This window comes from Strix uralensis, chromosome 16 (genome assembly GCF_047716275.1).
Source record: "Strix uralensis isolate ZFMK-TIS-50842 chromosome 16, bStrUra1, whole genome shotgun sequence".
NCBI lineage: Eukaryota > Metazoa > Chordata > Aves > Strigiformes > Strigidae > Strix > Strix uralensis.
Window position 1 is genome coordinate 4,696,982 of NC_133987.1, and position 27,650 is coordinate 4,724,631.

At 57.8% G+C, this 27,650-nt stretch overlaps 2 protein-coding genes across 3 annotated transcripts in view; one reads left to right on the plus strand and one right to left on the minus strand.

The window, feature by feature from the left end:
- Positions 1 to 11,022, minus strand: part of RAB26 (RAB26, member RAS oncogene family) — a 34,151-nt gene extending 23,129 nt beyond the window's left edge. Inside the window, exons 1-2 of one of the 2 annotated variants that reach the window (XM_074886254.1) lie at positions 10,789 to 11,022; positions 7,932 to 8,042 (exon numbers count right to left, since the gene is read on the minus strand). In XM_074886254.1, the coding sequence (XP_074742355.1) occupies positions 7,932 to 8,042; positions 10,789 to 11,022 (345 nt within the window). The remainder of the gene's footprint in view (positions 1 to 7,931; positions 8,043 to 10,788) is intronic. The other variant, XM_074886255.1, reaches the window with a different exon arrangement.
- A 14,530-nt stretch (positions 11,023 to 25,552) lies between these two features.
- PKD1 (polycystin 1, transient receptor potential channel interacting) overlaps positions 25,553 to 27,650 on the plus strand; it is a 98,966-nt gene continuing 96,868 nt past the window's right edge. Inside the window, exon 1 of the mRNA XM_074885572.1 lies at positions 25,553 to 25,819. Coding sequence (XP_074741673.1) covers positions 25,566 to 25,819 — 254 coding nt within the window. The 5' untranslated portion in view covers positions 25,553 to 25,565. The remainder of the gene's footprint in view (positions 25,820 to 27,650) is intronic.

Consider the following 27,650-nt stretch of genomic DNA (forward strand, 5'->3'; position numbering starts at 1 on the left):
GCACCACAGCCTTCTCCCCTTGTCTGATGCTCAGTGTTACCATCGTAGGGTCCAGCAAAAGCCCCACTGATGGGACCGACCTGAGCCCCACCTCCACGGCTCAGATCTCTCCATCCTTTGCCGACGCAAGGAGGAAAGCGGCTCTTTGGGAAGAGGATGAAGGGGCAGGTGGTTTTCAAGGAAGGACAACGCACAGTCAGCGTCTGGTGAGCTTGGCCGGTGACAGCTTCCCCCGCACACCAGCTTTTTGGGAAAAGGCAGCGATGTCCCACTGCAGCCCTCACCGGCACTGCCGAACCTGGGACCGGCCCCTCGCCCTTCCCCGCACACACACACATATCACCGGCATCCACACCGGGAATAAACTGCTGGGGCAAATAATTAATCAGCGGTAACGAAATGAGTCAGCAGCTCAGCGGAGAAGCAGCGTGGGCTCAGGGGGGTCACAGGGGCTGAGCAAGGCAAAAGCAAGGGATGCCCCTAAATGCCCGTCATGGGGGTGGCAGTGGGGGGCAGAGGGACCCCAAAGCCTACCCCTCCCCACAGACCTGGCCGCCCTCCCTCCGCTTTCAAAGAAAAACCCAGTTTTGCACAGCTGAATTCAATATCGCAAATAAAGGATGAAAGTGAAATTAAGCCAAATGTATTCCATTAAATATTCAAACCATTTAGACTTACTCTAGACCCATTTAAATGTTTTATTGGCTATAAAACACTCCCTCACAGACCCCGGCACCATGAGCGGACCCAGCCTGGCTCTGCACTGGGGCAGCTGATGCTCCAGCACCCAAACTGGCCTCCCCGGGGCCCAATTTCTCAGCTGGCACCATCCAGAGAGGTGCAGACACCCTGTGTCTGTGTGCCCACAGCCTTCCTCCAGCACCGACCTCCTCCTCACCCCGCTCCTTGGCAGGGAGCCTGCTCAGTTGGAGAGAAGCAGGGAGTGGGGCACTGACCCAGGCCCCCCAAGGGAAATGCAGAGAGATGGGTGCTGCGGGGAGGACGCTGGCACCAGCAGGTCCGTCGCCCCGCAGAGACCTCGCAGGGCACTGGGAAGCGTGGCCACCGAGCTACTGCCAAAAACTCGCACAATTTAACAACACACAGAGCAACACTCCCCTTCCCCTGCTGCTGCAGGAAAAACAGAGATAAGATAAAGGCACGGGAGGGCTCCAGGAGTGTGGGCAGCCGTCCCCACAGCACGGAGCCAGCCCCACGCTGAAGACAGGGGACATTGCCAGCCCCACGCACCCACGGAGCCAGGACAGGCCCGGCCGCGGTGGATGCCGGTGGCTCAGGGAAGGGACACTGCAGTGACAACAGACACATGCCCGGGCACTGCTTCCCAACCCGCCTCTGTGCCGCAGCTTGGAAAAGAAATTAAAGGATAAGCAATTAAGCTGTTCTGGTCAGACACTACAGGGCCCGAGAAGCGACTCAGCTCGTGTTTTCCGTGTAGGGTCACAACAGGTTGTGGATGTGCTGGAATTGCATTTTCCAGCTGAGTTTCCACCATGTTGGTCCCCGTCCTCTAATGCAGTTTTGAGCTGCTGTCCAGCTCTAACGAGGAGGAAACAGAAGCAGATTACAGTGAAGAGCTTTACAACCTCCCTCCTTCCACCAGCAGCTCCCAAGTGTGTTTTTCCCATGTCTGTGCCCTGGCTCTGCAGTTCCCGAGCAGTCCAGACCTTCTGCCCTCCACCTGAGCTAATTACACCTTTTACTCCAACCATTCCAGACCAGGACAGACCCACGGGGACACTGGCCATCGGCATGCACCAGGAAGCCACCGCGCAGCAGCGGGGCTGCAGGAGGCTGGGAGACACCGGTGCCCTTCCAGGAGCATCTCCCACGAAACCCCACGTCCCCAGCGCTCTCGTTGTCAGCTGAAGTGGATGCAAGATTTCACACCCAGATTAAACACCCAATCTGTTCTGGGTGGTATTTCCCAGACACTGAGGGGGTGGGAGAGCCCCCGGCGTGTCGAAGGCGGGGAAGGCACCTTCACACCATCCTGCAAACTGGTTAAGAGTTTTCTTAACCAGGCTCTGGGTCTTGATGCGACTCCAGCTGCTCATTTAAAGAGCAGCTCAAGCACTTCTATGCTTTGAAGACATTCATCTTCCTTCTTTTTGCCTTCCCCAAGGCAGGAATCCAGCCTGTTGTCCACCGGGATTACCGCCAGCACACGGGTGTTTGCCGTTTACTGGTGTGCTGCGGAACTGGAGCACACCGAGGAGGTTTATTTTTTTCGAATGCAGGAGCCAAAGAAACATGAATAAAATACTAGCAGATGCGAGAAAAGCGGGTGCAGCTCGCCATGGGCGCTGCTCGCAGCATCTCTTGGCAACTGAGCCCCTGCATGCAAATGACAGGCTCCGCTGACTGCAAAGCTGTGTCCCTCTGCAAGGGAGGGGAGCAGCAGCAGAAAGCAAAGCAGGGCTCAGTTTCCCAGGAAAAATGGTTATTTACTCCCCTGAGAGCCTATCCTGGGCGTGGGGAACAGGAACCAGCAGCAGCTGCGGAGAAGCTGTTGTCCTAAGAGTCAGACACGACATAAATCGATAAAATCAAGGCGTGTTCCTGCTAACAAGCGCCTGCCCTCCCTGCGCGGGCTCTCCAGGATCTGCCTCGCCTGCTGCCGGATTTGGGCATCTGCCAGTGCCCCCTGAAACCAGGCAAAAGGGGTGGAAAGCATCACAGGATGCATCCTCTGGGCGAATTTAGCCCAGCTTTCCTTACAGCGAGAAACACGAAAGTATGAAATCAGTGTTGTTAAAATCATACAGGAATCGGAGATGCAGAACAAGCTGATTTCAGACAAAGAGCTGCTGGAAACACACCCCCAAGGCAGGGGCACAGGTAGCCCCCTGCCCACCCCCAGCACAGGACTCTTTTCCCCTGGCACAGCACCCCCCCGGCGTGGCATTTGGCCCCAGTGAGCCAGGCAGCACCCAGATGCCTCTCCCCAGGGAGGGCCACCCGCCTCGCAGGGGTGCAGAGCTGGGGCTGTCCCGCCAGCTCACAGCCCTCGGGGACCAGCCTAAACCCACCCGACCGCAGCCACCCCCCTGCCCGACCCCGCGCACATTGCCACGCTACAGGGCAAAGCGTGCGAGCAGAAGAGACCAAACCCTCTGCTCGATGCCCAGAGTCCATTCCCTCGAACGTTCAGGACTAATTTTGTACAGAGAAACACGCTGGAATTAATTTATTTTCGTTTCTTTGTTCTGGCCTAAGCAGATCCCCTCCCACTTTTTCCAGATTGATCCATCAGAACATTCGCCCCGCTAATGCTCCGTGCCAACCGCTGAGATAAAAGCCAGCCCTTGGCTTTCAGACGGCTCCAGGTTGCAGCAACCTCCCAAAGGGAGGTACTGGGGGTGAAGCCGCGCTGGAGCATCGCCCCAAGGGCAAGGATGCGGGTGTGCTGGGGCCCGGCAGATGCTCAGGGCATCCACACCTCCCTCCCGTGAGTGCACGGCCCAGACGTGCCGAATCCAGACTGCGGCCAGTGTTGGTTTGCACACCCTGCGTGGCTGGAACGAAGCTTTCCATCCCCTCCACAAAGTTTAGCTCGCTGAGGGAGTCAGCAGGCAACCAGCAGCTGCTGTTTTGCCAAAGGAAGGTGCACCCCGCCCCCCCCCCAAAAAAAAATGAACAGAGATGCAACAAATCTCTTATGCAAAAAATCATATTATATACCACTGATTCCACCCCCGGAGCAGGCACAGGGCTGAATGTAATCAAGAGTCCTTAAAGCTCAGGGACACAAGTGACAGCTTTTATCTCCAGTGCGCAGCAGCCGTCCCGGCGGGCAGATTAACTGCGGCACGGCCAAGGCTGGAGCAGCAACGCGGCTGCTGCCGCTCGCCCCAGGAGGCTGAGGCTGGGGGGAGCCACGGGTCTTTGCGGGGTAACAACCAGCAGAAAGCCCCCCCGGGCACGCTGGTGCAAAGTGGTGGTCATCAAAGCTCAGGCTTCGGGGGCAATATTCCCTGAGCCCAGCTGCCTGCTTGGGAAGCCCAAAGCTGGGCCGAAGCACCGGGGCTGGCTCACTCCTCCTCCTCCTCCCACAGCGCCTAAGCATGCTTTGGGCAGGAGGATGTTGGTTCGCTCCCTGTCCTTGGGACAGCAGGAGAGGAGTGATACCCCGATACACCTCGGAGAAAACAAAGACAACCCGCCCTGCTCTGAACTCCACCGCCAAAGCGCTTCCCAGTGGTTTCATCCCACTGACTAACGCAACCATCTCCCCTGCTAACGAAAAGAAACTCATTAGCACCTCTTCCCAGGGAGAAAAGGCTCATCTTTAATTTTTTTTCTTTTATGTTCTTCTCCTGTCAGGTCCAATTAGTACAAAAAATCTTAACTCGCCCAACCCGCAAAGCTCGGACAGAGCGTGGGGCTGCGAGCACCGGTGGGGCAGCCCGACAGAGCCCGGCTGGCATGGGGGAGGTGGCACACGGTGAGCTCATGTGGCCCTTTGGTTTCTCGGCTTTGGCAAGACATTCCCTCCGTTAGTTAGCTGTTATGATGAGACAGAAGTACCGTTGACTGCACAGCTTTAATTTCTGTCGAGGTTTCTGCGCCATTCCCGAAATTACAGCACAAGGCAGCTCCTTCAGTAGCACGGAGAAAAACGGGATTCACACCCCTGAGTGATAAACCTGCTCTTTTCCAGGAGACCCTTCTCCCTCAAACCCTAACATAGGAGGTTAGAAAAGCACACACAACCTGCCCCAAACCTGTCCTGCCCTCGCCAGCGGGGATCTGCCTGGAGAGACCCGTCCCCAAGCAGAGGGGTCTGCCGAGACCCCTCCAGCCCCAGGGAAGAGGAGGAGGAAGACCTCGTGCCGCAGCTCAGCACAGCCACGCCATGGCTCAAGGGGGGGGAAAATTAAGCCTGTTGCTACCCAGCAATGGCTGGAAACCCTGAAGGCGATGCCTGCAACCAAGACGCCAGTAACTCGGACAGAAGTTTCTGGACAGAAGTTTCTGTTGCTCCAAGCGAGCCCCCTACTCAGATGAAGCCCCTGCTGGGAGCAGGACCCCTCGCCCCAGGGCTCTGCTTCGCCTTAGTGGCACCCACAGCAGGGTGGGGGGTGGTGAGGGGTCACCCCAGCAGCTCACCCGCAGCCAAAACCTTCTGCTCGGAGTCCTGCCTGCCCTGACACCACCCTGGCTGAACAGGGGGGCTGGTATGTTCCCGAGGAGCTAAAGATGCTCCCCCAGTAAAACCAATTTTCAAAAGAAGGAAAGCTGAAGGACTCGGCCTCTCCAAAGCTAGAAGCCAGTAGGTACCATTTTGATGCATTTTTTTAATACTACAATCATCTTTATTTCCCTAGCATCAGTGTTTTATTTTCCAAATATATTTAGATCAACATTGTTCTTTGTTTAAGAGACGATGATAAACAAACACAATGCAAGAGGTTCTCCCGAACATAAAACAGTAGGAGGGAAAAAACCTAGGGGGCCATTAGGAATTGTAATGCCAGATTAATTTTAAATGGATTTCTATTCATTTACATTTGCTCAGGCCTACGTAATCCATTAGCCATAGCTTTGCGTGTATCTAATGATTTGACAGCCTCAAAAACAAGCGGCTGATCCTGGAGCCCACTGGGACCAGTGGATAGACTGGGAAGGGAGGTGGGGAGCAGCTGAGTGGGCGCGGGGGCTGCCCCCCAGTCCAGCTCCATCCCATCCCAGGGTGCTTCGCAGAGACCGACCAGCACCGAGAGGAGCGGAGACAGTCCTGAAAACAACAGCAGGAGCCAGGCAGCTCTGTCCCCGCGATGTCCCCAGCCTCTCCCCGGCCGAGCAAGGTCGTGCGTGCACAGGAGCGCAGCTGCCGCACGCCCTGGCCTTGGGGACGTCTCCGCTGCCAGCGAGGCTCAGCAACTGCCACAAACCCCGCCGATGCATCAAAATAACGCCCTGGGCACCAAAATAACGTCCTGTGCTCGCTCAGCGCCTCTTGCGCTGGTCCAAGGCGAAGGCAGCAAAAACCCAGCGACCGCCTTCCCCAACCACAACCGCCCGCTTGCTTCAGCCAGAAAACCCAACGCCAAATTCTGGGATTACAGAAAAAAAAAGGAGCTGCGATGTGACAGTTTTGTTAATAGATAGACAGAAATTAAAACCAAAACGCACTCTCGCAGCAGAAGCCTCCAGCGTTACCACCCCAGAGCTTCATCTGCATCGTGATGCAAACGGCGAGAGGGGCACAATTACACAACGCCTGCAAACAGGATTATCTTAATGGAAACGGAGATGTACGATCAAAAAACTATTTCCATGTCCCCCTCAAAATGATGAGTGCCTTACAAAGATGAGAATAATGAGTTTTAGGGCACGCACATGATCTTCCCCACTGTATAATCTGCCCGTTTCAAAACAATGTAGCTCTAGCAGCTCTGTTACAGAAGTAAATTAACCCTAATTTGATTGCTTCTCAGTAGCAGTCGTTTCAGTGCTTTAATCAATAAGTCACAGGATTTTACGACTGCCCCTGGTATCAATCATTGCAATCAGTAATAAAACGCTTTTCATTTTAATAACACCTGAAATACCGTGTAATTACCTTTGTATAAAATTATGGACTCCAATTTACCAACCTCATGGAGCCGCTGCTGCAGCCCGCAGCGGCGCTCTGCACCGAAAGCCTCTTTGCAGGAAAGAGCATCACTCTCTTTCTAAAGGCTTTCTGAGCTGTCCCTCATCTCTTCCACTTGTCACTGTACCAGCAAGTTATTATTCACACCCCGGCAAAATAGCTGGTTGCAAGAAGCACCCACCTCCCAGAAATCCCCCGAGAAAGGGGGAGATCTGAGATCCCGCTGAGAAAAGGCAGTTGGGAAGATGCAACACCGATGCGTGGCATCACCACCAGCTCTTTGCCGCACCCACCGCAGCACCGAAATGAGCCGAAAGCCGTCGCACGGCGAGACGCCGCGGCCGCTGCCCCGATGGCAGGGCAGGGAGAGCAGGGAGAGCACAGCCACTGGGCACGTCCCTTGTCCCCAGGAGGAGCCTGTGGCACCAGCCAGACACCCTGGAGGGGTGGCAAGCTCGCAGTTTGGGGGGAAGCAGATGGTTGGGGAACTGGTGAGGGACTGGGAGCACCCAACCCTCGGGCCAGTGCCCCAAGCCAGGCGTGCTGCCGGCTGCTGCTTTGGCAGCACAAGCTCCTCGCTTGCCCTTCGCAGTTCTTTGATGCCATCTCTGTAAAGCCACCATCCCCGGGCAGCCCCCCCAGCCCCCCAGCAAGGTACCACTGGGGAAATGCGGCCAAAAAACACTTCAACGGCCCCCCCCCGGCTCTAAGACATTCCTGCCTCGCAAAGGATGCTCTGCCCACACCAGGGCATTGCAGGACGTGAGCTGTCTCCCCTCTGCCCCCCACATCACCCCTCTGTCGAGCAGGGTCCCATGGGTGCCATGCAGCCCCGACACACTGCTCTTGGGGCTCCCCCGGCACCAGGATTCTCTGACAAAACAGTTATTCTCTGAAAGCTCAGGGACCCCTTGCTCAGAGGGAGCTGGGCCACCCCAGCACCACCCCCCCACGTCAGCACCCCAAAGCTGTGCTCAGATGTTTCCAGGGGATTTTCATTTGTGTCAGTTTGGGTTTTGTTTGTTTTTTGTTTTTTTTTTTTTTAAAAAGAACCAAATAACTCTTAAACTGACTTAAGGAAATATTGTCACTGGGCAGAAGCTCAGGTCTCAGCAGTGGCTCTTACAGGAATCACCCCCAGGACCCAGCGCAGAGGACACACTCCCCCATCCTCGTGCAAAGCGGTAACGAAGAGGCTTTAAGGGGATTTAAGTCCTCAGAGCAACGTTTTATTACTCCCTCTGCAAAAGCCATCACTTACCTGCCAGGCCGAGCGGGGCAGGGGCTGAGGAGCCCCCCAGGCACTTACCCTGAAGTCGATTCCAACTGTGGAAATGAAGCTGCCGGCCAGGAAAGCGCCGTCTTTGAACCGCACCAGCAAGCAGGTTTTGCCGACCCCTGAGTCGCCCACCAGCATCACCTGCAAGGGAGGAGGAGGAGGAGGGGGCATTAGACACGGGGTTTTGGGAAGGAAGCCCCACCACAGCTGGTATCTGTCTCCATTCCAAAAGCCCCATCCCGGGAGCAGGCAGCAGCTCCCGTATTCTTGAGGGGAAACGAGCACGTGCAACAGCAACAGACCCAGGGGAGAGAACTGGGGATTATTCCCCCCTGCACTATGAGTGTCCCTGAGCACTGGCCAAACTCAAGACACATTCCCCCGTCCAGTACTGAACAGATCCCCCATGGGGGCACAAACACCCCCTGAAAACCAAGAGGTGCTGTCTAGGCGAGGCAGGTGGCGACCCGATGGCTGCAGGGCCCTCGCAGTCCCCAGCGCACCCACCAAACACCCCGCACCCCACCGTGTGGGAGCTTTCTGGGAGGGTGTCACTCCCCGCGGGGAGACTTCAGGGGGGCCCCCAACCATGAGCACTGTTTCCAGGGGTGCCCTCTGTGAGCAAACTCCTTCGGTGGGACACGCACAGCCTCGCAGCCGCCCTCCCGGTCCTCGGCAGATGCCGAGAGAGCAGCTCCCGGTGTTGTCTGCCTCAGTTTCCCCACCCAGCAGCAGCTCTGGGTGCAGATGGGGCCAGCACCCACTCTGCCACAAAGAAACCACGGCAGAGCCAAAGCTGCTCCCAAACGCAGCTCCCCAGAGGCTCTGCTCAAACCACAAGCCCTCCCAAGCCCTCCGACCCCGCTCCCCTCAGTGGGACGGCGGCTCCCCGCCGCAGAGAAACCCCAGACCACGCAGCCAAGCGGCTTCTGTGCCCGCACCGAGTCGGACAGCGTCACACCAACATGTCAGGGCTCCCACTAGCCTTCCACAAGCCATTAGCCCGTGACCAAACTGGACTGGTTTTAAGGCAAGCACAGCCCTGGGTCACACCGAACTCACGCAGGGACCCGCAGAAGCGGTAAATGCCCCTGGCTCTCCGCAGTGTGGCCTCCCGAGCGGCGGCAGCAGTCCCAGCCGCTGCTGTAACTTGTTTTGGGGCAGGGGGGGTGGCCAGGGTCTTGGCCACGGTGCTCCATCACCATGGTACCGAGCCCCACGCACAGCCACGCTTCAGCACCACGGGGTTAGGGGAGCCAGCGAGGCCACGGATGTGTCTGTGTGAAGCCAAGGGAAAGGGAGGAAAGATTTAAAAAAACAAGTCATTTTTGGTACAAAATAGTAGCATTGATTTTTTTTAAAAACTTTCCAGACCTCTGTGCTAGAGCAGGGTGACCTTTAAGGCAGTTTCTACTCGCCCAGCACCACTGCAGCCTCACCCGGGGCAGGCAGCAGCGCCCAGGACCAGGCTCGCACCAAGGGCTCGGCAATCAGGATCCAGTCCTGTGGCCGGGACTTTTGTTTGGGTACTGCCTCTGGCCGAGCTCGGGACCCTCAGGAGAGGGGTAAGGGAAAGAGAAAGTTTAATAAACCAGGTTTTTACTGCATACGAAGCAATTTCTCTCTGCCACTGGTTCAAAACCAGACAGACCGTTAGCAGAGGTTTTGGCTACCTGTCACGTTTGGGCTTATCCAGGACCTCGCTTGGCTCATCCTGGTGCCTGGGCAGGGAGAGGCGAGCTCAGGGAGCCCAGGACCAGCGTGAACACCGAGATGGCTCCATTTTAGGGAAGCTGTTGAACCATCACTGCAGCTGTATCCGCACCAACCGCCTACCAAAGCCACCAAATTCACCTCTTCAACACCCCTCAGCTCCTACTCCACGTCCCAACTCTCACCAACGCGACTGCCACAGGCACCAAGCTCTCCTGCCAAGGCCGGACTTGCCATTAGCAAACACCATCATCTCGGAGCTTGATCCCCCGCACCCGGGTAGGGATCTGGGTTCAAAATGCAGCCGGATGGGTTGCGCTGAACTGCAGCCTCAGCTGGAATCGCTAAGTGAGCCCCATGCTGGGGCATGATGGAGGGGGGGCTGTGCAAATATGTTTGATCCGTGACTTGCTCGCCAGCATCTGAGGTGGCGAGGAGAAGCCATCTGAGCCCATGGAAGGGAGCACAAGCTGGAGACGATTCAACAGCAGCCTGAGCGGATTCGATGCGACTCAGGGAACGGCGTCACCCCGCTTTAACGAGGCAGAGAAACGCGGGCGTGAAGAGGGACCAGCAGGTTACAATAACTCATTCGAGCAGAAAACCCTTTTGTCACCACTTGTAAAAGTTCCACAGAAGTGGCCCCGCTGCTGAAGGCTCTGCGGGTGCAGCCCCCACCACCCCTGGAGCCCCACCGGGCCTGACCCACTGCCGGAGAGCGGGGCAGCGGCTGAGGAGGGGGGATGTCGGGGCTGGGAGAGAGGGATGGAGGGAAGGATGGAGCGAAGGAAGGATGGAGGGAAGGAAGGATGGAGCGAAGGAAGGATGGAGCGAAGGAAGGATGGAGGGAAGGAAGGATGGAGGGAAGGAAGGATGGAGGGAAGGAAGGATGGAGCGAAGGAAGGATGGAGGGAAGGAGGGATGGAGGGAAGGAGGGATGGAGGGAAGGAGGGATGGAGGGAAGGAGGGATGGAGGGAAGGAGGGATGGAGGGAAGGAGGGATGGAGGGAAGGAGGGAGGAAGGAGGGAAGAAGGAGGGAAGAAGGAAGCGATGCCCACCCGCTCCCGGGCACTTCTCCGGCAGCCGCGACGAGCCCGCCCCGGAGTCCGCACCCTCCGGACCCCTCCGGACCCCGCGCACCGACCTCCCCCCCCCCCGCCCTGGTCCCCGCACCTTGAAAGCCAGATCGTAGAACTCGCCGCTGCTGCTCAGCGAGGGCCGCCCCCCCCCCGCCGCGCCGCCGTTACGGGGCAGCTCCGGGGCGGGCGCAGAGCCCCGGGGGGGCGCGGAGGGGGGGACGGCGGCGGCACCGGCACGGCCGGGCCCCGGGGCGGCGGCGGGGGGGGGCAGCGCGGCGGAGGGAGCGGCGCCGCCGCCCTTGCTGCGAGCCGCCTTCTTCCGCGACATACCGGGGCCGCGCTGGGGCGGGGGGGGCCCCGGGCTGTACCGGCCGCCGCCGCCTCCCCCGGCCCGGCCCGGCCCGGCCCGGCCCCGCCGCCAATGGCAGCGCCGCGGGGGCGGCGGGGGGGGCAGGACGGCTCCGCCCCGGCCCGCGCACCGCACCGCGCTGCACCGCACCCGCGGTAAAACCGGGGAATAGGGGCGGGGGGGGGGGGAAACTGCGCACACACGATGCGCGCGTGGGGCTGCGACACGTGTGCGAGGGGAGCGGGGGGGGGGGGGGGGGTGCACAGGAGAGGGGTGAAGTGGGGGGAGAGGGGGGGGTCGCACACGCCGGGGGTGAAGTGGGGGGATTTACACACGCGAAGTGAAGCGGGGGGAGAGGGGGGGTTGTACAAGCAAAGGGTGAAGCGTGAGGAGGGGGGGACCAGACGTTCGAGGGTGAAGCGTGGGGGGGGTTGCACACTCAAAGGGTGAAGCCAGGGGAGAGGGGGGTTTGCACACTCAAAAGGGTGAAGCTGGGGGAGAGGGGCGGTTGCACACGTGGGGGTGAAGCGTGGGGGGGGTTGCACAAGCGAAGGGTGCAGTGCTGCGGGTGCTCACACACACCCACGGGCACATTTGCACCCCAGGAAGCAGCGTGGGGTGCCCCCCCGCCATCCCCCTTGCCCCCCCAGAGCCACCCCCACGCCCCAGCCCTGCGGAGGGTGCCCAGCGGGGTTTGGGTGCGGCTCCCCAGCCGGGTTTGGGCTCCGTCCCCCAGCAGTTGGGGTCCCCGCAGTCGGGGCACAGTGGGGGGGGTTCACTCGAGGCAGACACGTCCCTGCGAGGGGCAGAACCCGGGGGGGGTGGCAGGCTCGAGTGTTCCTAAAACGGGAACCCGCGTTATCCCCAGTTTGTGTCAGCAACTGGTTTCAGTGAGCAACACTTGGCGAAGTGTCACCTGAGGCGCTTGCGGGTCCCTTGACTGAAATAAATGTCTTTAGCTGTGACATATTTCCAGTGGTGCGGCCTCCTCCTGCCTGGAAAAGGAGGCTCCAACAGTCACATCGGAGCAGGAGCGGAAAATAAATTGCTGTGGTGAGAAGCCTGGCAGGCGCACGATGATGTAAATAAGTTACAGCGCTTGCACAGGAGGGGGGGGATGGCTGACACGGGGGGTTCAGGCAGCCCCCCCAAACCCAGGAGCTCAGGTGCCAGCTGCGGGGATGCTGAGGGGTTGCTTTCGCTGTGGGCACGGAGTTTTTCCCTTTTGCTGCCCTGGGAGCATTTAAATCTACAGTTAATTCCTGTTCTCTGGCCCTAAAGCACCCCAGCGTGGGGGGAGAGGAGCGGGCAGCAGAGCTCTGGTGGCTTTGGCCACCGACAAGGGAGATGAGCCAGGTCAGGAGCGTTCCTGGGGGAGATCCCCCTTCTCCCAGCCCTGGGCATGGCCACAGCCGTCGTGGGCCCCGGGGAACGCCGAGGAGCTCTGGGTTTCCATCACCCCTCCGACGCAGCTGAGGCCAGAAGAGAAGCTCTCACAGGCGGAGGCTTATCCCCCCTCTCCCCTTCGTGCGCTCTTCATCCCGGTGATCTAGCTGGGAGATGGAAGACCTGACTCGTCAGAGCAGACTCGATGCCAGGACTTTGCACTATAATCTGATTTTTCCAGGACAGCTGCAGTCAATAGAGGCCGAGGCCTCGAAGCAAAGTGCGATGCTGGAGCCTCTGTGGGGTTTTTCACTAGTCCCTGTGCAGCGACAAGGCCGTGGTGGAGCTTTTCCCCGGTGCTCCCTGCCCAGCCCCAGCACCCCACACCTCCCCGCAGGCCATGAGCACACAGAGACTTTTCCCCCTCTCTCAGCCACAGGCGATGATGATGGAAATCTCCATCAGCAGCCTCGTGTCCGGGAGCAAACAAAGCCAGCTGCTTATCGCCGCCGCATCGGGGCAACGCCGGAGGAGGATGGCCCCTTATCACAGGCGGCAGCGGGGAAGCGTGCCTGGATAATTCTGCCTTTACCAAAGGTCGTGTGCTCTGGCGCCTGCAGCGCTGCTGCTCCCCGCTGCCCCCAGCCCCCCAAAACTCAGCCTCATGCAGCACCAGAGCTCAGAGCGCCGTCTCCACGAGCACCACAGGGAGAAGCATCTTCAGCAAGTTTCTCTCTTTTAGAAAACGTGTGTGCAGAGACACAGTCTGCTCAGAAATCACAGTCACGCCTGGAGATGTTGCTCCTCATATAGTTACAGGAACTAATCAGATAACTGCAGCTGAACTAAGGGGGATATATTTACTAAAAATAGATTAATGGAACAACAGACGCCTGAAGATATGGCGTGCCTTGGGGAAGCAGGACTGCGGTATCTGGCAGGGCTCTGAGTGGGGCCGGCCGTGACAGCGGCTATCTGTTACTCTGATACATCTACGTATAAGTAGATTTGGTTTTTAAAGGCAGAAAATGAGCTCGTCCCCATCAGGGCTGTCATCCCAAGAGGTCTGTTGTATGGCAGTGCGTGGGGGGCTGTAAATGCGAGGACTAAAAGGCAGCTAACGCCAGCCACTTCTGCCTGTGCCGACAGCTGAGTGGCAGCCCAGGGCCCATGGGGGACGGCACCTGCCCATGGCTCGGCCGTCCCCGCCTGGGGACAAGGCTCTGCACCGGGCTGGGGACACGGAGAGCCTGCCCGGGGCTGGGCGCCGGGTTCCGGCCAGCTGCTCCACACAACCGCCGTGCTTCGGGGGTTTAAATCGAGCTGTTTTCTTTGGCGTGGAAATTTGCAGGGTTCTCTGCATGCCAGAAGCTGCATGCCGTGCTGGGAGCCAAGCGAGATGTTTTGGTGTGAGGCCATCGCTCCTTCCTCCCGCCGGTCCAGGTTGCTCCATCGCTGGCTCACACCGCAGCTGCCCTCACGGTCCCCCGGCCTCCGCAGCTCCTCGCCGCTCCGTCCCCTGGGCAGGGACGTCCACCGTGTCCTGGCCAGGCTCTGGCCGTGCCTCTCCCGGTAGCCCGGGAGCATGCCGAGCCTGCTGCCCTCCTGGTCCCAGCTCCCGTCGCCAGCTCAGATGCAGCAGACAGGCTGCAAGGACGAGCTATTCCCACCAGACACGATGTCAGCTGCGCCGTCTTGGAAGATATTCATCTTCTTTGCCTGGTGGCTGCAGGAAAAACTGTGCAGGCTCCTTCCCCGTGCTGCTGGTAACGTGGCTTGGCTTGCTGCTGCTGTCACCTGTTGCAGGGCCACCAGCCAAGGGTCAGGGGACTTTTTTCCTCATCACAATTAAACCTGGCAGCTCTTCCCACTCTCCCAGGTCCTTTGCCAAGGGCACAGCTCCCACTCCAAAGGGGGTGCAGAAGGAGGCCCCGAGGGCTGTGGCATCACCTGGATGGGGGGTGCGGGAGGGCAGCTGTGGCCAACGCTGACACCACACTCACAGACCTGACTGCAAAATACAGAGAGTGCGGTTTCGTGTCACACACAAGCAGACATCCCCCGGAGGTGTCAGATGGAGGGGCCAGCCCTGCTCCAGCGGGCATCTCCCTGTGGAGCAGAGTCCGTGCAGGAGGCGCAGGACGTGTGCCGGAGGTGGATCCCAGCACCCTGCCATGCTCAGCGGGCGAGGGCTTTCTCTCTGCTGCCCTGGGAAGGGCCCAGCCCACGCAGTGCTGAGCAGGCACTGTTCCCTCCCTCGCCATTTATTGTTCTTCCCTCGCCGTTGCTCACTTACCTTTGAACACTTCAATCTCGTTGCCTTTGTCAGTGTTGCTGGCTTTTAATTGAAATTCCTCAGACATCTTCTCATCAACGCAGCCCATCGGTTATTTTTGTGTGGGAAGCGATTGTTTTCCTTTTGCAGCTGTGAAAGTTAAATTCCAGCGTTTCGCTGGGAGACTGCTTTTGTCTCTTCCCTTTCTTATATTGCCAGACCCAGTCTTACATTGCAACCCCCCTTCCTTTGGCCGGTTATTTCATTTTCCATCTCTCCTGTGCACAGTCCCTCTATTTCCATCTCGGGCTCCTCCGCTTCTCTGATCCGTCCTGAAGGGCAGCTTCCACCTGCGGCTCCCTCCAGCCTTTCATCGCCGTTTTTATTTCCTGCAAAGCACCCAGGAGGTTTGGAGAGCCCAGCCTGTTACTAAGTCTTCGCTTCTTGGAATTCAAATCCATAATTTATTTGCAAGACGAGCTGAACGCTCTGTGCTGTGGGGCTCCCGCCAGTGGTCTCGGCCGGCGGTGCCGGTGGGCTCTGCGCTCCCTTTGACGCCGGTGGGTCCCTGGGAGGTTTGGGGGTCAGGAGGCTGCAGCCCACCGCTGCACAGGGCAGCTCTGGCACGCTGCAAACCAGCCGTGCAACCAGGCTGGCGGATGCGTTTAAGGGTCATTTAGATGAGCTGTTGGGGGATATGGTGTAGGGGAGAACTTTGTAGAGTAGGGCTGATGGTTGGACTCGATGATCCCAAGGGTCTTTGCCAACCTGAATGGTTCTGTGATTCATGTGTTGCAGAAATTGCTGTTGTTGGAGCAACTTGTGGTAAAAGCAGCAACTGGCTCCCCAAGGGGGTTTGTAAACCATGGAGCTGGTTAAATACTGTTGTCTCAGCACAGGCAGCCCAGGGGCAAGCGCCTGAGCACTCCTGAACTGCCCCCATTAGCCCCTTCTCCCTCTCAGAAAGGCAAAGTCAAGGGAAGAAAACATCTTTCCTGGCACTCTGCAGCCCACGCCGGCAGCAAAACACCACCCAAACCACTGCCAAGACATCACTTCCGTGGGTGGTGGGAGGCTGGGATGGGGTCTCTGCCCTGAGCGCAGCCCCGTGGCTCCAAGTCCTTCCCCAGCTCCAGAGCCCAGCAGAGCTGCCGAGCCGAGGTGGCCTGGTCCCCTCCTCCGGAGCAGAGCAAGAGCCCGTCAGTGTAACCGGCTGTCCTGGGCTCAAGCTGGCAAACAAGACATGGGGTACAGCTTCCCGCGCTGCCCTGCTCCAGGGCTGGCACGCTGGGATCACCCGCGGCATGGCACTGCGAGTGAGCAGGACATGGCACGGCTGCTGGTACTGACTGTAAAATAAAACAGCAAGCACAGGGACCCCCCTTGAACCTGGAGGGTTTTGCTCGCTGCAGGTCAGCATCCCCCATCCCTGCCAGCAGCGTGCTGGGACACAGGCCCTGCCTGGCATGTCCCCACGGGCATCCCCAGGGAACTGCGGTGCTGCCCTGGGCCCCACCGTCCCTTCCTGCACACAAAAAGGTGATCGTGCCAGATCCTAATGAGCCTGCGCTGGGCTGAGGCCAGGAAATTAATTTTCCTTGTGCCAAGATTGAAACGAGCCAAGGTTTCAGCCAGCGGAGGACCGAGCGCAGGAAAGTCCCCAGCTCCAGCAGCCACCCACGAGAGGTTTCAAACGTGATGAAGAGTTGGATGTTCAAAGGGCCTTTGAAACGTGTCCCACTGAGATAGAGGGAGAGCTGAGCTTTTATTGCTCAGCCTCCCAAAGATGAGATATTTTCAAGCTATTGGGTATATTTTAAATGCTTTTCAGACATGCCTCAGCAGCATCAAATATTTTAGAAATATATCTCAGCTTAAAACTATCCAAGACACATCCTGAGATGGGGAAGGGTTAGAGCATGGCTACAGTTTCAAAAACAAGCGTACAAACGTCACAAGGTGCCTCCATTGTTCGTGCACACTCAGCCATCTCCATCCCACGTAGGTTCACACCAGTCAGACACATCTGGGAGCATGAGCCCGACTGGTGGCCCTGAGCCTGGCAGCTTCCCGTTGCATTGCTGGGCTTGCCTGCACCTTCCCCAGCACATTCCAGTCCCTCACCAGACAGGGATCCTGCTCCACGGGCAGGGCCCTGGGGAGGTAAAAGCAAATCCACCTCCTGAGGAAGCTGCAGGTGCTGGGGAGCTGCAGGGTCCCCTCGTTTGTGACTGGTGAAGAGCTGGGCTCCTGCTAGCCAGGGGAGATGTAGATCTGTGCCTGCTGCTTGTTCAGCCATTTATCAGAGCAAATTGGTGGCAGATCGCTGATTAGACACGGGCAGTGCCAGGTGGTATTTATCAGCCCCAGGATCAATAGCTTCTGTCTCTCTGCTTGTCCTCTGACACACCTGCGACGACAATCCCCGGTCTGAGCTGTTAGCAAGAGGCACTGCTCCAAGTAATTAATAATCCGGACGATGAAGGTGCAGCTTAGAGTTTTAATGGTGTTTGTTAACATTTTCCAAGGCAGGCTGAACATTTCCTCTTAACAAAACTCTGGTAAAGTTTGGGCAATTACTTTTCTCTTCAAGACGACAGTGCGTGAGCAGCATAGCCAGCCCAGAGCCAGGCGCTTCCAGGCACCCTGTGCTCAGAAATGCAATCAGCTTCGGCAGCGCCGCTCCGGCAGCCTCCTCCTGCCTTCCCTTTTCTGCGAGTTTACAATTTCCTGGTCTGATTAAAAATGTTTCTGCTTTATTGCTGGAAACATCTTCCCCAGCTAAGGGTTGTCCCAGCCCTGCAAACATTTTGCCTGCAAGTAATTTGCTTTGCATTAGTTGTCCTGTGATCAGAGGGGTGAATCGCAGCTGAGTGCGCATGGGAGCAACCGGCTCTGCCCGGGGAGGGCAGGGAGCGAGGCTCAGCCACACACAACCAGCTACAGCCAATTCAAAGCCAAAAAACTGCTGGCAAGTGACTTTTCCAAGCTGGCTTCTCAAAAGCAGATGTGCTGTGGTGTGATGGGCCATGCCCCGCCAGCGTTTCTGGGAACACCCTCTCGCCTCGCCAGGGTGCTGGTACCCTGGGCTTTACCAGGCTGGAGCGGGGTGGAAGGAGCCTTAAACTCAGTCTAAAACTAAGGATTTTGAGCCCACATTTCTGCCCCTGTGCCTCTCACTGCCTGCCCTCTGGCTTCAGCTTCATCAGCACGTTCACTGCGCTCCGCTTCGCGGGTGCAAATGGTTACAGGGGCCTCTTTGCAGAGTGGAGAGGAAGCCTCAGCCTTCCCCTCCTCTCATTGAGGGCGTCTGCAGTGGAAATGGGACCATCACACCCCAAGCAACGCTTCTCCTGGGCTCTCTGCAGCAGGCTGGGAGCCTTCCCCTTGTGCAGGGCAGGGTGGTGCCCCCACGGTGGGTGTGAGAAGCGAGGGAGAGGGGCGATGGCTTCCCAAAGCCCCCGTGGGGGGGAAATGAGCAGCTCTGGCTGCTCCCTGACTTTTTACCCAGGATGGCTTCAACTCGCCTCCGTGAAAGATGCCAACTCCGGCACTGCAATGCCTGCTGACGGCGCTGCGACACCAGCATTGCTATAGCAACGGGCCCAGAGCAGCAGTGATTTGGGGGGACCACGCTGCGGCCGACTGGGTGCCACTGTCCCCTCACTGCCTGCTGCCCCGTCCCATGGTCAGCCCCAGTGCAGCGAGTCCAGGCCCCCGCGGGGCCGGACCCCCAGTCCCTGCAGCCAGCGCTGCCAGCATCTTCCCGCTGGAATTGGTTATCACCTCCCTGCGCTTTGGACTTTTCCAGCAACACAAGAAATAAGAAATTGGGGCTGTTGTGTCCCTGCTGCCAGCACTGACGTGCCTGCAGCTGGCAGAGGAGATTTCAGCAGCATCAGGTCGCAGGGGGGAGACTGGGGTAGGTGGTGGCCAAAGGTGACATAAGGCTAGCCCTGTGGCTGCAAGCCCCCTGCCATGCTGGCCCTGCCGCCTGGCCCCTGCCCCGAAGCTCATGTCCTGCTCGGCCGGGCTTTGCAGCGCCAAGCACACTCCTGGGGAAGTTTCTGCTTAACAAGTGCCCGAGGACAAACCCCTTCTCCATCCACTCTGTCCCCAGTCACAGCAGCCTCTCCGATCTTGCCTTTGCTGGCGGGCAGGGACCTGCATATAGAAAATTCCGAAAATAAACCCCTCTGGGGTGCACAGTGCTTGTCGGGAAGCTGATGTGAGGGAGAACCGAGCGGGAAGGGGCAGAGAGCACCCCCGGCCAGAAACCAAGAATCTGCAAGTTCAGCCTGATGGGAATGTCCCTCCATCAGCCAAGGACCCCCAAAAGCCCTGAAGATTGAAAAATACTCAGAGAGAAATCATGAAGTTTTATTTGTTTGAAAGAGTGGTAAATAAAAGCGGAATCGCCACCAATTAGTTACTGAGCAGAAAGTGTTGTCACTAAAACCGCTCGGCTCTGTTTTGCATTCACACTACGCCAAATGGATGAAAACGATCAGTGTGAATAAATTCACTTCCTGAGCTGAAACTGTCCACAAAAAATATCCAGAAAAAACCCAAGAGGGGCTTGTGCCGGTGCTGCTGACTCAGCTCAGCCCCGAGCAGCTGAAAATCCGGCACAAAAAGGCAACCACGTGCCTCGCTGGAGAACATTGACCCTGTGCACGGTGCTGGGAGCGGGGGGGTCCCTCTTCCAGCCGCCTGGGAGAAGCCGGGAGGCAGCATCTGTCCAACCTGGCCGTGGGCACCCCACGCTGCCGGGACGGCTGTGTTGAGCTGATGCTTCCTGGCCTTGTCCAGCCTGTGCCCAGCAGCCGTGGACCCGCAATCGGGAGCCGTTTGGTGGGCAATTGCTGCTTAATTCATCCTGCGCAGGTTAAATCTGCTGGGGACGTGGTGTGAGACGGCTCTGCTCTTTACAGCCCCGAGCTGGGGTGATCGCCCTGCGCAGCGACGGGTCCCTCACACGTAGATGGTACCGACTGTGCGGATTTTGTGCCGTGTTTGGTGCGTGCACACACGTGCAAGGGGGAGGCCAAGGGCAGGAGCTGGGGTCACCATCACCCCACGGCAGTGCAGGGATGGCCAGGGCTGCCCGGGGCTCACTGCACCCCACGGTGGACTCTGTTTGCATCCCATTTTAGGGCATGTTTTCTTGTGGGGCTGCTGGACCCTTTTCTCCTGGTTTTTATCCCAGAGGAGCGTGGGCAGATGGTGTTAGAGGGCACCAGGGCCCTGCAAACCGGCCATGGTGAGGGGCCGAGCCCACCCGCATCCTGCTCCCCAGAGCCGTTGGGGGGTTCGGGGGGTGATGGGGAGTTTATGGGTGATGGATTACAGCTGGGGAGCCCCCCCCAAGCTGAGAGGTGAAGCAGGAGCCAGGCCTGGGTGGAAGGAGATGGCTCTTGTGGGGGTCACTCTCCAGGTACCCCCTTTGCATCATGTGAGCGCAGCCCCTCCGCAGAGCAAGGGCCACGTGAAATGCAGCCTCAGAGCAACAACCTGCAGGGATGGAAACGGCCATTTATTCACAGGAGAAATGGAGATGTTCACGTCCTCCGGGGTACCCGTACCCCCTGTGAAAGCACACGGGGCAGCTCTCTCCCCCTGGGCACCCACTGATGCCAGGCTGTGCTCCTTCCCTCGGGCAGGAGTACTTTTTAAGCAGGGAAATTGTAGCAAACTGAGCCCTGCGGCCATACGTGAATACATCTGCCCTCTAAAGGGACCAAAACTCCTGGTTGAGGGGGCAGAAGGTTCAAGAGGGGTATTTTTTCCTGCCTTTTCCAAACCACACACAAGGTACAGCGGACACATGCTGCTGGAGGCGGAAGGCTCCCTGTCCTGGCCCAGCTATCCTGGATCCGAACCAACCTCTGCCTGCACAGAGCATCCCCTCAACGGCCCACAGACACTCCTGGGTGACAAGGTGTCCCCACCGCTCCTGCCAACCCGCTGCCCCGTGTCTAAATGCCATGGAGGGTTCCTGGGCGAGAGAAAAAGCAGCAGTGTGGGAGGGCAATGCAGCGAAGAGACTTACTCCCAGCGTGTGTGTTTTAAAAGCAGCCGCCATCACGTCTTACGTGAAGCCCGGTGCGGTGCCTGCGCGGAGGATTTTTGCAGCACACGGCTGCGGGGAGCACAGCTCACTCCGCACCGGGGCACTGCAGGCGTGAGCAAAACAGTGCTTTGATGTATAGAAATGCAGTGACGGAGAGGGGGTGCCGCAGGGTCCGGCCCTGCGCAGCGGGGTTTCAGGGTAGCCCGGGTGCTGCTGAAGACATCTGCGGCGCTCTCGGGATCTGGCCGGAGGGGCCCGGAGGCAGCAGCGACATTCCCGGCCGGCCGCAGCTCCGTCACGTTTTGCTGACCACAGTGTCTCTGCCGCTGCTGATGTTCTGGGTGCGTTCAGCCCGCAGGACTGGTGGGACGGGGAGAATTAACACCCTCTTAGTTGGGGTTTTAATTCTGCTTCAAGTAAACAGTGTTGAGAAACTCTCCGTCTGCTTGCCAGTAGGAGGAACCAGAAGAATCCCTTCCCTACAACGAGCCATTCCCGGCCTCGCAGTGAGCAACAGCCTCCCAGCCCCAGAGTACATTTTCCACTTCCATCATTTTCTGCAGTTTGCGTTTTAAAACCCATCCCGACTCGGCGACAAGACCTTCCTGCAAGGCCAAAAATTGTGATTCGATGTGAACAAATGATTCTCTTGCAGCTGTATCAAGATTTGCTGTCTCCTTTCCCACTCACTCAATTATTTCCTTCTTCGTCGCCCTCATTACAGCTTGGCAGAGCTTTTGGGGGACAGCCCTTATCTTCTTTACATCTGCTGGATTACATTAGTGACTTAATCTGCTGATTGCAATCTATACACAGGATAATTTCTCCTTGCTGTTATCTGAAAAAATATGGGCATCAGTACAGAAGAAAGGGAAAAAACCCAACAAAAACAATTTACAATTGAGGGAGCGGAAATAAATACATCGTAGTCACATGAGGAAGTAGTAACCACTGAGCTATTTTGGGCACAATACATCATGCAAAAGATGATGTGTCTTTCAAGCAGATTTCAAGTCCAAAAGGCACAAAATGTTTTTGGAAAGTAGATTTTCACATACATTAAGTACCATGCCAAGGAGTGAAATCGGATGCTGTCAGGCTTCTTGTTTATGTTTGGCTAAGGAAAGCCAGAGCCCCAGCTAATATCGCCCCTTTGGTTTCAGCAGGACAATACACATCCCTAAAACCACGCAGGTGCTTACGGACTTTGCTGGATCAGGTCTGTCCTGGATCAAGCACACGAGGTGGAGCAGGGAGGCGGTGAGCAGCTCTGGAGGTGTAACACAGGCTTCGTAACCTGCCGTGGCCGTACACCCAGCGCTAGTGGGTCAGTGCCTTCCTCCCTAGAGGATCCTACGGGCCCAAAATCACAAGTGGCTTAAAAAATCCTACAGGATTCAAAACCAAACAGACTGTCACTCTTGGATAAGCATCCTCCTCTTTCCTGAGCTTTCGAAGGTTGCAGCGTGCCCGAGGTGGAGGTGGCTCAGCGAGGATCAGCTGTTTTCTCTTCAGGAAAGGAAAGATGCCCACGTTTTGCCAGCTCGCAGGAGCTGGGGCTCGCAGGACTGCCACAACCATCACCTGGCACACGGTGAAAACCCACGACCTGGCTGCAAAGCAAATGCGCACACAAGCATCCGCACATGGGATGATGCTGGTGAGGGTGTTTGGCACTAAGAGACAAGATTTAGGCAAGGCCAGCCACCGAGAGAGGCAGACATGCCCCCACAGCCCTCATCTCCCCCAGGTCTATTCTCAGAAGAGAAACAGCAGGGGTAGCAGGCTCTGAGGCTCCCGTCGTTCATCTGGTACCACCCTGAACAATTGTTCTGGCTTCCTGCTGCTTGCACTCTTCGGATGCTTGCAGACAGCTAGCATGTCTCTCTCCCACCCCTTTTTTTGTGTGGTTTCTCCCTTGAAAGCTGCCAGACAGATCTCCTGAGCCCGCTGGTTGACAGGGCCCCACTGACACCACGCCTGCTGCAGTGTCAGGACGGTGGCTCCGTGACACACTCACTGTCAGGGTGCTGGGAAATGCACATGGGAGTGGCGAAAGCCGGCGGAGGCGAGGGGTGCAGCCCCGAGGGGCAGTGGGAGCTCCGGACAGGGGGAAGCCCCGCTCGGCTCTGCAAGCTGCTTCAGACAAGTACAAAATGCCCCTCACCCTGGCATCGGGGCGGCTGGCTGTTCGGGGGGTGCAGCCTCTCTGCGGGTGGGTGAGTGACCTGGAGGGTGAGGGGCAGCCCCTCGCAGAGAGGTACTTGCCAGCCAGCACCTCCAGAGGTTTTCACAGAGACAGTTATTGCTGCAACAGCCGTGATCGAACAGACCGCAGCTTCAGTTTTGCACGTGAGCAGTCCCAGGGGCTCCCGGGGACACTTGCACGCCTGACACCGAAGCTGAGCCGGGGTGATTTGCTGCACTCAAATGTTACATACAAATATTTTAAAGGGTGTGAATGGCTGCAAGAATTAGCGGAATCACATAAATGAAGAACAAGATGCTTTTGTTCGCATTTAGCAAAAACCCTGCTGAAAGTTTTGTCCGGATCCGCAAATCTCAGGAGAAAGTGCCTTCGGTTGGTACTTTAGATATCAGCTCCACTGAGCAAAACAGCACCAGTCTCCGGAGGATGTGCAGGATTTACTGCTCCGTTTTTGGGCGCGCACCTCTCCGGTGTCCCTTCCCAGGCTGCTCACTGCAGGGAAGCACCGGGCACTACGCACCCAGCCACTGCTTCTCCCCGGATCCCCCCGTCTTTCCGCTGCCCGGTGCCAGGCCTTCACCTCGCACACAGGCTACACCACACATGTTTGCTGTGTTCAGGGTGAGAAATCCCCGCTCGGCTGCACAGGAACCACCGGCTCTGGTTTGCAGAGTGAGTGATCCGGCACTGAACAAGTTGAAAAGCAACTTCTTCCGTGTTTTATTCGAGCTTCCTTGTATCCTCACCTCGGCTGATGGCTGGGGCTGTGTTCCATACATACCATCACACAGTAACACGGCATATATTAAACACTAACAGATTAGGGTCCCTGTAAAATTATCAGCTGTCAGACCTTCTCTACTGCTTTCATATGGGGCTGGGTTTGGTTTTGGAGAGGCTGGGTTTGGTTTTGGAGAGATGCCTTCTATAAGGACAGAATTACACTTCCTTTGGTTGTAAAGAGACTTTATTTTAGTCATATTCTTCAGTCACTTTAAACCAGAACCAGTTCCAATCCCTGAGGAGCCATCACAGAATGACAGGTTTGACCTCACTGGGTCTGGCCTGGTCTGAGCCATGGCCAGCACCCTGGGCCAGTGCAGGGTGCAAGTGGCATTGAAACCCAGTGACTTTGCTATGGTGAGCATTAAGAAACCACACCGAAAAAGGACCTGCCTTGTCCTTCACCTCTCCCCAAGATGTCTGAACTACCTCCGTGCTGCAGGCCTGTAACACGCCGTTCCCTGCAACTCTTCGTGCATTCAGCAGCCTTGCAGCGTCCTTGGAGTGGGCGCCGGCTGCAGGAGCCGGGCGCCAGAAGCCTTCGGGGAGGCTGCGGGTGAGTGCTCGTGTGTGCAGAGGAGGGGAAGCTCCCCCCTGTAGCTCTGAAACAACCAAAGCATCTGTCCAGCACAAAACTCCACGCTGTTTTGTCTGCCCTGCCCCGTTTTTGAGATGCCCCCCACCAGGATAAGCCCTGCCCCACGGGTTCCCCCTGTTCCCGGGATGCCCGTGTCTCCCAGGATGCTCTTGTCCCCCAGGAATGCCCCAGCCCATGGGAATGCCCGTGTCCCCCAGGATCCCCCCGCTCCTCAGGAATGCCCCTGCTCCCAGGATCTCGCTCCTCCTCAGAATACCCGTGTGCCCCGCGGTGCCCCCTGCTCCTGGGATCCCCTGCTCCCCAGGAATGTCCCTGCTGCCCAGGATGCCCATGTCCTCTGGGATGACCCCTGATCCCAGGATTGCCTGCTCCCCAGGAATGCCTCTGCCTCCTGGGATCCCCCTGCTCCCCAGGATGCCCATGTCCCCTTGTGTTCCCTGGGATGCTCCTGCTCCCTAGGAATGTCCCTGCCCCTTGGGATGCCCATGTCCCTTGGGATCCCCCTGCTCCCCAGTATGCCCATGTTCCCTTGGGATGCCCCTGCCCCTCAGGATACCCCCTGCTCCCCAGGAATGTCCCAGCCCCTCGGGATGCCGGTATCCCCCAGGATGCCCCTTGCTCCCCCGGGATGTCCATGCCGCTCGGGATGCCTGTGTTCCCCGGGAGCCCCCTTGCTCCCGGGACACCTCGCCGAGCAGGGGGCCGGGAGGCCGCACGCCCCGGGCCCAGGCTGGGAGCGGAGCGCTCCCCTCGCTCCGGCCCTCTCCGCCGGCCGGGGCCGGGGCCAGCGCGGGGCGAGAAGGCGGCGCGGCGGGGGCGGCCCGGGCGGGCGGCGGGGCTGGAGCGGCGCCGGGTTTCCGCCGGGCGGGGAGGCGGAGCGGGGGAGGCGGCGGCCGCGGCCCGGGCGGAGCGCAGAGCCGAGGGGCGCCGGGCCGGGGCTGTCAGAGCGGCGAGCGGGAGCCCAGCGGGCCGGGCCGGGCCGGGCCGGGCGCCGAGCACCGCCAGCCCTGAGGGGGAGGCCGCCATGGCGGGCGGGCGCTGAGGCGGGAGGTGCGGAGGAGGAGGAGGAGGAGGAGGAGGAGGAGGAGGAGGAGGAGGAGGAGGGGACGCGGAGCAGCGGGGCGGGGCGCGGCCGGGCCCGGGCCGGGCCGGGCCGGGGGAGCGGCGGTCCGGGGCCATGCCATGCCCGTAGGGAGAGATGCCTTTTGGAAATGGAGACACTGGATCACAGCGCAAACATGGCGTCCCCGCGGCGCGGCTGCCCCTCTCGGGTTGGTGTCTGCTCTGCTCCCTGCTGTGCGGGGGGCTGGCGGCGGCCCGGGCGCCCTCGGTCCCCTCTTGCCAACCCTGCGCCGCCGACTGTACCTGCACCGGCCCCGCCTGCCTCGTCAACTGCTCTGCCCGCGGGATGGAGCGACCGGGGACCGGCGTCCCGCCCGCCGCCACGGCGCTGTGAGTACCGCGGGGCGCGGCGGGGCCGGGCCGGGCCGGGGGCTCTGCTGTGGGCGAGCGCTGGCTGCCCGGCGGCGGCGGGGGTTTGTCCGCCGGGATTTCCTTGTTTTGGCTTGGGCCGTCGTGGGGATGGGACGTGTGACAGCGGGGACGAACGTGGGAGACACGGCAGAAAGTTTGCAGGGAGCCGGGGGGGGTGGACGGGACGGGACACGGAAATGGCCCAAAGCGAAGGAGAAGGGAAAAGGGGCTCAGTATGTGAAGTGAGGGGAAAAGAGCCTCAATATGTGAAGTGAGGGGAAAAGACCCTCAGTATGTGAAAGGAAAAGAGCCTCAGTATGTGAAGTAGAGGGAAAACAGGCTCAGTACGTGGGCCCAGCCTGGCAGCGCAGCCTGGGCTCGGCGGCTTTGGCTAGGGTAGGGCTAGTGCAGCTCGGCTGATGGCCCCCAAAAGTCACGGCTGTGGGGACACGCTCGGTTCGGTGGTTGGAGAAGCATCTTCAAGATTCAGCTCAAAGCGAGTCATCTCGTAACGCTGCTCGTGTCTTGCCAAGAGTTGGTGATGTGCAGGGCATGCTGGATAACACCAGCATGTGAGATCTAAGACAACCTGGCAGGTTTGTTGGGCAAACTGCAGGATTAATGTTTCCTGTGGGTACGTTAAAGAGTTGGGGGGCTGCTGGGCCGGAGGGGCAGGAGGTTTCGTGTCAGGAGTTTTAATTTCCGAGGTTCTGGGAGGAATCGCAGGGGGAGAATGGTGTTGGGAAATGAGCAGTTGGTTGTGGTTTAAACACTGTTCTGTTAACAGAAAATCGAAAAGACTCAATTAACAAGTTCAAATGAAAATTTCTCCATGAAAGTGCTAGGATGGGATGACAGTTCTGTTTGTGTCCAGATGCTTGATTTTGTTGTTTTGGGGAAATCAGTTAAGTATGTGTCTTGGAGGGGTGTCAGAATGGTCCATGTGCTCAGTCACTTAAATAAAGTAACTGTATGATGCAAAAAACAGACTTAGGGGAAAAGTGGGGTTTTTAAAATTCATTTTTGAACCTAAATTTGTTTTCCTTAGGGAGCAGCTTTTCTGTTCTTGAGGAGACAAAAGTGTTGAGTGATTCATGCAGGAATAGATGTCGTGGGGCCCGGCACAGTAGAAAAATCTTACATGAGCTAATTTCTAGTACTATTTCTATTCTAATTTCTACTTCTAATTTCTATTACCTTAAGTTAAGGGTCTGCTTTTCTATTTGGGTATTCTTAACTAAGTTTCCACTTTCTATTCAGATATTCTTAAGTAAGTCTCCACTTTCTAGTGTCAATATAGATTAAGAGATATTGCAGAAGTTGCAAAGTACCACAGTAAGCATTAAATTGTAGGTTGGCAAGATGTCTCTAGACTAACTTCAGGAGAATGTGCACGTCACTAAATCCAGCAGACAAGGTGTTTTCCAACTGTTTTCTTACAAGATACGTTTAGACTTTTCTGAACAAGCTAGCCATTGTTTGTTGCAGAAAGTCCCTAACTGGGAAAGACTGATTTTTCTGAAGGGGTTTCTGGCGTTGCGTTATCTGTTCTCAGTTAGACGTGGGGATCTGCAGCTCTGGAGGCTGAATGTGCCGTTGCGACAGAGGCGGAACGTGCCAGTGCTTTGCTGGTCACTTGTAGAGCAGCCTTCTGAAGGCTGTGATGAGAAGTCCTTCATTTGGCTTTTTAAGGATTTGGGGTTATTACAGTGTGTTTCTAGGATTATTAATTTCAGTAGTAAGTGTTTGAGACTGTTTATATTATTGTTGTTCAGAGGCGCTGAGTTGTAAAAGCTCCCAGAACGTTTTG